Source organism: Myotis myotis, unplaced genomic scaffold, assembly GCF_014108235.1.
Source record: "Myotis myotis isolate mMyoMyo1 unplaced genomic scaffold, mMyoMyo1.p scaffold_m19_p_6, whole genome shotgun sequence".
Lineage (NCBI taxonomy): Eukaryota > Metazoa > Chordata > Mammalia > Chiroptera > Vespertilionidae > Myotis > Myotis myotis.
In genome coordinates, this window is record NW_023416368.1 from 39,290,253 (window position 1) to 39,301,093 (window position 10,841).

At 35.8% G+C, this 10,841-nt stretch overlaps 1 protein-coding gene across 15 annotated transcripts in view; it reads left to right on the forward strand.

Moving 5' to 3' along the window:
• Positions 1-10,113, forward strand: part of KIAA1109 (KIAA1109 ortholog) — a 164,161-nt gene extending 154,048 nt beyond the window's left edge. For 11 of the 15 annotated variants that reach the window (XM_036313356.1, XM_036313355.1, XM_036313354.1 and 8 more), the window contains 6 exons: positions 938-1,189; positions 2,083-2,286; positions 3,865-4,059; positions 5,098-5,232; positions 6,459-6,624; positions 9,411-10,113. In XM_036313356.1, coding sequence (XP_036169249.1) covers positions 938-1,189; positions 2,083-2,286; positions 3,865-4,059; positions 5,098-5,232; positions 6,459-6,624; positions 9,411-9,627 — 1,169 coding nt within the window. In that variant the 3' untranslated portion in view covers positions 9,628-10,113. Of the gene's footprint in view, positions 1-937; positions 1,190-2,082; positions 2,287-3,864; positions 4,060-5,009; positions 5,233-6,458; positions 6,625-9,410 lie in introns of those variants that run through there. The other 4 variants (XM_036313365.1, XM_036313368.1, XM_036313369.1 and 1 more) reach the window with 4 other exon arrangements.
• The last annotated feature ends 728 nt before the right edge of the window (positions 10,114-10,841 follow it).

A 10,841-nucleotide genomic window follows, 5' to 3' on the forward strand; every position in this document is an offset into this window, starting at 1 on the left:
GGCTTGGCGAGTTATCCTACACAATGTCCTGCCTTCTATTTTTCAGTTGCTTCCTTGTGGTTCCATTTATCTCCTTCCTCTGGTCCTTTTATTTCCTTTAAACTAGAATTGGTGTCAGGCATATACAAATGGAGGGGGGTTTTCCTAAAATGCCTTTCCTGGATTCTTGAAAAAGTCCTTGTCATAGAAAACAAACAAATAGACTCATAGAATTGTTTTAGATTAAAGGAAACTAAAGAGACATGCCAATTACCGTAAATACAATGCATGGCCCCTGGTTGGATCTGGACTTGGAGCTGTGGAAAACAGCCAAAAAGGACATCACTAGAATAAATGGGAAATATTAAGGTGTGTTACTCAAATACCTGAAATACCTGGAGGTCTTATTCAGATGCAGATTCTGATACATAAGTGTGGGGTGGACATAAGAGCCTGAATTTTAAACAAGCTCTGGGTGATTATGATGGTCCTCAGACCTCACTTTTGAGTAGTAAGGGTACAAAAGAGTAAAAAAAGAAAATGTACTAAAATTCAGGAGGTCTGTTTGATATCTAGGTCTTCTAGTTGCTGGTTTAGTTAACCCCTCCTCTGCTTCACTTGAACAGGGTCCAAATGAAATACCTAGTTTACAGTTACTGTGAGAATTGTATAAAATGTCATGCAAGTATTTGTAAATTATTACAGCAGTATTAGTTGCAATTATTAGCAAGTTACTACTTTCCTTAGTTGCATCCATCCTTATGCAGCATCTTTCCCAAGACTGTATGCTTATTAGCTTCTGCTTAATGTTAACCAGGGTTGGGTTGTTGTTTTCATCCCTTACCTGAGTCACTGCAGTTGCAGAAAGGAGCCCTGCTGCTCCCCAGATCCCTGCCATTGCCATTGCAGATGTGCCCATGGCAGGCACTCAGGACAAACCTGTTTGGTTTTCTTGCAGTGCTGGACGCCGCCCACCATCGACACTGGCCTGGAGTACTGAAAGTGGTATCGGGATGCCACATATCCTTATTCCAGATCCCATTACCAGAAGATGGAATGCAGTTTGGAGGATCGATGAGCTTACATGGAAACCACATGACACTAGCTTGTTTCCATGGTCCAAATTTCCGTTCAAAATCCTGGGCCCTTTTTCACCTAGAAGAACCAAATATTGCTTTTTGGACTGAAGCTCAGAAGATCTGGGAGGATGGTAAACTGACACATTTCAAACTTTTACTCTTTTCATCTTCTGATGTGATAATACATAGCAGAGTAACTTTTCTTTCTCATATCTTTGATCTGTTTTCTCTTATAACATTTCTGAAGTCCATTCTGTTTGTTATTATGTACCTGACATGTCAAGGAGTTCACTGCCAATGAGTCAGTTTCTATAAAGTCTGGGATGTAAAAGACTTATTTCTGAACTTGCTATCTATTCTTTTTCTTGCTTAAGCAATTAAAGTTTCTGTTACTGGCTGTAATCATAATAGTACTTATTGTAAAAATTTCTTACATAAACATGAAAAGAAGAGATACAGTGGCAGTATATGGAAATGATCTGCCTTCAAGACTACAATAGGCAAGGCTCTGCTTTTACCTCTGTTTACAGTGGTAGACCCAGTTCCTTTCAGCTTTAGTTTTTTACTCAGTGGTTTCTTAATGATGACCCCTCCCCCCCCCAAAAAAATGGTTGATGCTTTTTTCTTTTTTTATTGTTAAAGTATTACATATGTCTCCTTTTTCCCTGATTGACAACCCCAACCCCGGTCCACTCCCATCCCCAAGAGCAAGCCCCCACTGCCCCAGTGTCCGTGTCCATTGGTTATGCTAATATGCATGCATACAAGTCCTTTGATTGATCTCTAACCCCCTCTCCCCTGCCCCTTGTCTCTGGATCTGTTTATGTTGATCATTATGTCCCACATATGAGTGGGTTGATGCTTTTCATGTTACTGGGGATAAATCCAGTAATAGCTAAAAGAAAAAATATTTGTGATTTTATTTCTCACTTATTTACTCATTTTCTATCTGTTGCTCTAAGCACAACTCTTTTCTTGCATCTAAATATAATTTGTTACATTAAGAAACTTTTTTTTCCTCTAGGCTCTAGTGATCATTCTACATATGTTGTACAAACATTGGATTTTCATCTGGGTCATAATACCATGGTTACCAAACCATGTGGCGCTTTGGAAAGTCCTATGGCAACAATAACCAAGATAACAAGGCGTCGCCATGAAAACCCACCCCATGGAGTAGCGAGTGTGAAAGAATGGTTCCATTATGTTACAGCCACAAGAAATGAAGGTTAAAAGTTTGATTTTTTTGGAGATATTTTGTTTTTTTCCTAATTTGGATTCTGTTGACTGTATAGAATTTAAGTGGGGGGAAACTTTTCATTTCTTCAATTAAACAATTTTCATTTTACTCCTGCTGATGTAAGTAACAATATTAATGCATGGTTTCATCACCCTGGTAATGCAATATAGACTTAAATTATTTTAGATGTAACTGAAAACAATCAAAGTAAAATTGGCTTAAATAACTGAAATTAAGTTTACTTTAAGATAATTGGAAACCTATTTTGATACTGTTAAACATTAGAGATTTGGAGAAGTTATGACACAACTAAGTACTAGGATGCCACAAACTTAAGGTTCTCGATGGATGAAATAAAATGAAACTAAATAATATCATTCCTATGAAGTCATAAGTTTAAAGAGTGGTTTTGATGAGTTTTTCATTTGATTTGATCACCAATCTTAATAATGTGGTCATGAAAATTTTTATTTTGTGGTTGTTTTATGTTCAAGTTTATAATATTGTTTTTACTGATTTCATTTGTATTAGAAAGCTGACTAGATTGAGAAATAAGACTTGAATGTTTTATTTAAAAAGACTTTTCAAAATGGAAAGGATGATGACATGGGCCCATGGAAAATAGTTACTATGGAATGGGCAACCCCAGGGATTAAAGACTGTTCTGGGAATAAAAGGGTATAAGGAAGCAAATTAGAAGAGTGTGGATGTATTAACTGTTCTACTTTCCATGTACACATTTTAGGGAAGGGTTCCTTTTTGGCTGGGATACTATGGAGGGGCTGTCAGCATACTGAACTGCCACCTGTGTACCTAGAAAAGTGCTAATTTTATAAGACAACCATAATGTAATCATAGCACATACATTGGGGAATATCAGGACTTCTACCTGATTTCAAGATCAGGATCATATTTAATCACAAATTCTGTAAGAGTGAAGTATTCAATGTATGGAGATTAACGAAACTCTTAAATTCAGATATGAATTTAATCCTATATAATAAAAGCGTAGTATGCAAATTGTCCCCTTGACTGGGAGTTCGACCATGGGGTGGGGCCAGCTGGGGGAAGGGAGGGAGGCTCTGGCTGGCAGCAGCAGCCGCTAGGGACCCTACCAGTGCACAAATTTCATGTACTGGGCCTCTAGTTGAGAATAATATTCATTTTAAAGTTCAAGAAACAAAAAAGCAAAATGGATTGGATTTTTGGATTTATTCAAAACTATGTTATAAAGCTTCAGTCTTGAGAAGTGATCTATATCACTATATACGTGTATATATAAGTATAAATATAAATCACTACATATAAATTAACATAGCTCTATATTTATTTATATAAATGTGTCTATACCCCTGTCTATATATATATATATATATAATTATTCTCAAGACCACAACTTTATATGGTTCTATTTTTTCTTTCTTTTTTTATTTTTTCAAATGAGAGTTGATTTTGAAACTTTTGAAATGAAAAAAGTTCCTGTATCATAGTGCCATGAAAGCTATAGGCTTATCTATGTCTATTGGTTTAATTTGATTGTTACTGTCTTTATTATTATGCATGTAGAGCTAAACCTACTTCGTAACGTTGATGCTAATAACACCGAGAATAGCACTACTGTGAAGAATTCCAGTTTGTTGAGTGGATTCAGAGGAGGTTCTAGTTACAATCATGAAACAGAGACTATCTTTGCATTACCAAGGATGCAGCTTGACTTTAAATCTATTCATGTTCAAGAACCACAGGAACCTTCATTACAGGGTATGTGGAAGAACAATCTTTAGTTTCTGAAGTTACTAAGAAAATTCTAAAGGAACTTAGAACTGTTTTTGTTATTTGTGTGTAATATTGGTATAATCTGATTATATAATTATCTATATATATATATATATAAAAGGCTAATATGTTAAGTGTACATCTGACCGGCTGTGACGCGCACTGACCACCAGGGGGCAGACACTCAAGCAGGAGCTGCTGAGCTGCAGTGACTTGGCAGTGGCACTTCTCGGGGTGATGCATCCTGGAACCAGATAGGAGGGAGCCCAATTCCTCGCAGGGCCATGCGATTCCACCTTCGGCCGTGGGTTATGTTGTTGCTGGGGTACTGTCGGCCCTAAATCTGGTTTACTGCACACTTGTGTTTGCATTCCGCACCCTGTACAACAGCAACTTTGCAGAGTGCCCTCTCGCACTCTGGGACCTCTCGGGAGATGTTGGAGAGCCAGTTTCGGCCCAATCCTGCAGGCCAGGCTGAGGGACCCCATCTGTCGGAGGGACCCCACTCACTCCACAGATGCCCTTCAAGCCACGGCGCCACCCCAGGTGTGGCCAGTCGGAGAGGAACCACGGGAGGTTGGCTCCAGGGCATGTCCAGCCCATCTTGCCCAGTCCTGCCCTACCGGCCACCTTCTAATTAATTTCAATGTGCACAAATCCGTACACCAGGTCACTAGTGTTATATAAAATAACATAAATTGATTTCCTGGGTCAAAATGATTGATGTTCTTGCCAGCCATGTAACCTGTGGCAAATAATTTAATCCATTTGTATCTCTTTCTCCACAGAAAATTGGAGGATAATAACTGGTTCAGAGGGTTTTTATGAGGAATAAATAAAAAATTATATTTATGTTAATATAAAATGTTTATTAAACCATCATCATTCTGTGAATCACGTACAAAAATACTCATTTCTTTCTTGTTGCATTTCAGTGGATGCATTTACACAGACACATGTAACAGAAAGAGAAAGGGATTTATTTAATTAAATCTTTACCATAAAGGAACTTTGCCCTTGCAGATGCCAGCCTGAAGCCAAAGGTAGAATGTAGTGTGGTGACAGAGTTCACTGACCATATTTGTGTGACTATGGATGCTGAGCTCATCATGTTTCTCCATGATTTAGTGTCGGCTTATCTTAAAGAGAAAGAAAAGGGTGAGTAGCATATTCTTGTTTTGGGGATTATGTTTTTTTCTTTCAAGTCTGCCATTTATATGGATTTTTAATGATCTAATGATAAATGAGTACAATGTGTCTCCTTCCTCTATGAATTGCAAATATCAATAAATAAATGAAATGAATATAAATAATCTATTAGTAAGACTATGTAACAGATTGACTGTCTGCTAGGCACACACAACACTCTAACCATGCCTCACGTTGAATATATCTTGTACCTCACAAAATATTTCCTATATGTATGGATATTATCAGACTTTGTAGGAGATTCTCACAAAGTAGTAAAAGGAAAAACCTCTATGAAGAAATACGACTAGTCAAGTGAAATGACTAGAGAAACTACATAATAAAGGAGTGTGTTGCCTATTACTTATGATCACTAATTTATAAAGACTTCATCTTTCATAAAACATTTGCATGTTTACTATATTGAGTGAAAAGGCTGCTTACATAAAAAGCTTCTAAGCTAGTACCACTGTTCAAATATATGTATCACCATTAACATACTAAAACCATTGAGTTGTACACATTAACTGAGTGAATTTTATTGTGAATTATATCTCAATAAAACTGTTAAAATAATAAGTCATCCACCTACAGCTGTTCTTTAGGAAACCTACAACTGTCAGTCCAGTACCCTAGACCTGCTAATCACATAAATGTTATCATTCTTTACCACTAGTTTTAGGCCCACAAATGTATGTAAAACATACACTATTACTCAAAAGTAAATTACATTATTTCTAATTGTAAGGTAATACAATAACTTTGATATTGGCTTTCTCCAAGCAAAGCAATACCAATTATTGGCACTTATTTAAGGCTTATTTAAAATATTACTTTAAAGAATATTTGTATTGATTTCAGAGAGGAAGGGAGAGGGGGAGAGATAGAAACATCAATGATGAGAGAGAATCATTGATTGGCTCCCTCCTGCACACCCCCTACTTGGGCTCAAGCCTACAACCTGGGCATGTGCCGTTGACCAGAATCGAACCTGGGGCCCTTCAGTCCACAGGCTGACTCTATCCACTGAGCAAAACCAGCCAGGGCTAAAATATTACTTTTTAAGAAATGTAATTAAATGAGACTTTGGCCAATTCACAAATAAAATAATGGAACAAATTATTCTGTTCATATAGTGATTTAAAATAAACTTATAAGATATATATTTGCATATTAATCTATTATTTTCATTATAGCCATTTTTCCACCTCGGATTTTATCTACTCGACCAGGACAGAAAAGTCCAGTCATTATACATGATGACAACTCCTCTGACAAAGACAGAGAAGACAGCATCAGTTACACCACTGTGGACTGGAGAGATTTTATGTGCAACACGTGGCATCTAGAGCCCACTCTTAGGTAAATAGTGGGTATATATATTTACCTATATTCTATGGGATTATTAGGAGAAAAGGTTATAAATTATGTATTAGGTTATTAAATATTTTGTATTGAAAAATATATTTAGAAGTTAGCCAGTTGTAATCTTGACAACATCTGACTGCTGTTTTTGCTGTTCCTTTCTGCTATTGTAAGTGTTCTAGGAACAGACCCTGGGAATAGCTCAGTACTGGTTAGCTGTCCACTGTGTGACATTCTGTTAATCACTAAAATGTAAGAATAACTCTGCTGCCATAATGGCTATTATTTTTTTTACCCTCTCACCAAGATGTTATTTTCAGGTAACTGAGGTAGGTAGTTATAGTAAACTTTTGTTACGTAGTTTGGGAAGATGTAGTAGAAGTCATATATCATTAAGGACCGTATAATTCTTACATATGTCATGACAATGTAATAGAGTAGACCATGTCACAGTGTCCTTTTGTCTACATAGGAAGCAATATAAAACCATTCCTGAAATGTCAAATGTAATGCTATCAGCTTCTGATTCCTTTACTGAGTCATGGTCTACAATCATGATCCCAGTGACATCAACTTGTTTTCATATCGTAATTTTAAAAGTATTTTCTAATTTTAATTATTTTTATAATTGCTGCTATAACCAGCAGTACTTGCTTTGTATGTCCTTGTTTGTGATTGACACTCACAACCCTATTATTTTTCCCTTTCCTTTCATCTGCTTTGTTAATCAAATTATCACTGTTTGATTCATGGAATAATGGTATCAAAAAAAGTCCATCATACTCAACACTATGCAGAATGACACAGATTTCATTTAGATAAGCTTATTATTCAGACATACTTATACCAAAATAATTCTAAACTAACAAAATATTCATTATACAGTGGACTTCTGTATAAGTAGAAAGTGAATCATACAATGTGTTAGTAATTTGTATTCAGTGAAATTTGTTGTAACCAAATTGACAAAACACTTTAGTATTAACAGCACATAAACGCATGAGAAATAGTAACAGTGTCAATACTCAAACAATATTAAAATATTGCAAAAGTCCTAATGCAGAAAACTGTTTAGAAAATCTGTTTTTTATTTGTAATTCTAAATAAATATAATTGACTAGATAAGTCATCACCTAACGTTGATAAGTTGGTTCTATGACTTTAAGGGAAACAGCTTTAATGAAACCAGTTTTACCATAGGCTACTTGATATAAACAAGAGTTAAGTTCCTACAAGTTATAACAAAATGGTGTTATTCAAAGACCTGTTGTATCTTTTAATTTAAAATGAGCATAAAATAGTTAAATTTTTCATAAAATATATTCCTTACTTTAGCAAACTACCACAAGACTAAATATGGTGTAGTAGTGGGTAGCATGGTTAAGAGCGGTGGCTCTAAGCCCTGCTTTCTGGCTAAGTGACATTGCCTGAAGGATTTAATAACTGCTGTCTCAGTTACCTCATAAAAAAAATTTGAAAATGGTATTACCTACCTTGTAGGTTACAATTCTTAGATAAGCTAATTAACACAAAATGCTTATAACTGTTAAGAGTTTTAACAGATCAATGTTTAGTTCTTCCCTTTCCCCCTAACTGAAATAGTGGGAGAGAGGCAGCTGGAAATAAAAATGATAGTTCTAATACTGGTAATGCTGGTGACAGAGAATGTGGTTTGGAGGTCTGGCACCAGTGGCTTTCTACTACAGTCCAGGTTTGGACTCACCTGCAGGGTCTCAGTGCTGCAGCGCTCGCATGGGGCAGGACTGAAGTTGTGCAGTCAGCAGCCTTTGTACTCACCTAGCCACAGGCAGCTATGAACTGTCTAGGGCTCAACTATTTAAGGACCTGTCTTTGAAAAATCCTATGGCATAAAGGAACAGATCAAAATGAATGGTTTCTAAGAGAAGGTAGGGAGGAGGGTACTACACTACACTATTCAGTTCCTCCATTAATTCGCCAATCAGATAACGCATCAATAAGGGGGCAAAAAGAGGCCAGGAGGGTTTCCTTGATGGCTATACCTCTATATCAGCGGTTCTCAACCTGTGGGTCGCGACCCCTTTTGCGGTCGAAGGACCCTTTCACAGGGGTCGCCTAAGACCATCCTGCATATCAGATATTTACATTACGATTCATAACAGTAGCAACATTACAGTTATGAAGTAGCAACGAAAATAATTTTATGGTTGGGTCACAACATGAGGAACTATTTAAAGGGCCAGAAGGTTGAGAACACTGCTATAGAAAGAAATACCAAGAATAGGAAGAAAATGGTTCTTCTTCTAACATGTTTAGCACACAGCAAACACTATAATTTTACCCCCCCCCCCCCCATTATGCCACATACTTGAACTCTTATTTTTTTCAGCTTTATTGAGGTATAATTGACAAAACAAAGATATTTTAAGTGTATGACATTGTGACTTGATATACATATACTTTTGAAAAGATTTCCCCCACCAAGTTAATTAACATCTTTTAGAATAAACCAAATATCCTTTAAATGTTTAAGATGACTGTGTAACTTTGGGCTTAAAATAATCAGAATGAAATTCACTAAACTCCATTACTGTGTATATGCTTATCAAGGATACTTATAATCACACTTTTTTTTTTTTAATGCTATTATAGTGAATCCAGGAATTGTAGGTTAGATTATTCAAATGTACCTACTGAAGATATTTTGTTTGAGCACATTATGGAGGCTTACTGATGTGCTTAAACTTACCTTCAGGTCTGTGCTGGGACACTGTACTCCTAATTATTTTTTATAATTATTTTAGATTAATTTCTTGGACTGGAAGAAAGATTGATCCAGTAGGCGTTGATTATATTCTTCAAAAATTGGGCTTTCATCATGCCAGGACTACTATTCCTAAATGGCTTCAAAGAGGAGTCATGGACCCACTGGACAAGGTTCTGTCAGTTCTTATAAAAAAACTTGGTACTGCACTACAGGATGAGAAAGAAAAGAAAGGAAAAGACAAAGAAGAACACTAAAAAGTAACTTGATCTGTGAACAAATTATTACACCGGAGTGCTTTTTTGTATATTAGTTATTTTAAATATGACTTTAAAATAATTCTAATTTTATGGCCATTATGTTGAAGGTTTGTAAGTTAACCTGTTTGTTCTAGTTCCACCATTCTGTATACAGTGAAATATATTGCATGATAATGTAAATTCTGTGAAAAACTAGATTAAAATATATATCTACTCAGTAGGGTTTATAATTGTTATGTGCAATATGATTCCTGCATCCTAAAATATTTTCAGAATAACTGTGAATTTCCTGTTATTGGCCATACTTTTTGAAAAAATCTTGTTCATAATGTGATTATTTTGGTCATTAATTGCTTTTTCTTTTTAAAAATGTAGACTTGTATAAATACCTATTTGTATATAGTTTGAGTAATTGTGATATGATTAAATACCACTAAAGTATTGTTTGTAACTATTGTAATAAAGTCACAATAATTGGTTTCAGTCTGTTCTTCCTTTGACAGCTTATTCTTATAATTAATAGATGCCCACCCTATGTTAGTTATTAAATGTTTTCATAGAAAATAATACTTATAAAAATGAAATCTGTATAAATATTAGCCAAAAAAGGGTGTAGCCAGAGAGAGGCATATCAGACACTTCAGAGATATTAGGTGTAGTTCTATTTCTTAAACTAGTGGTCAACACATAGCTGCTTGTTTTTATTATAATATATTCTTTATGTACATGTTTATATTCTTTTGTGCATGTGAAGGTAGGTGTATAGTACATTAGTATAATAAAAAGATTTTAAAAGAATAGCAAAATCTGCCGAAACCGGTTTGGCTCTGGATAGAGCGTCGGCCTGCGGACTGGAGGGTCCCAGGTTCGATTCCGGTCAGGGGCATGTACCTGGGTTGTGGGCACATCCCCAGTAGGGAGTGTGCAGGACGCAGCTAAATCAATGTTTCTCTGTCATCGATGTTTCTGACTCTATCTCTCTCCCTTCCTCTCTGTGGAAAATCAATAAAATGTATTTAAAAAAAAAAAAAAGAATAGCAATATATATATATATATATATATATATATATATATATATATATATATATATATATATGGCTAATATGCTAAGGGTCCGTCCAGGTAATGATGTCACATAGCAACACCCAGTTTCCTCTCCCTAGCAACTAGTCTCCTTGCAGTTTCTTCAGCCCAGGAATACGACTTGCTTT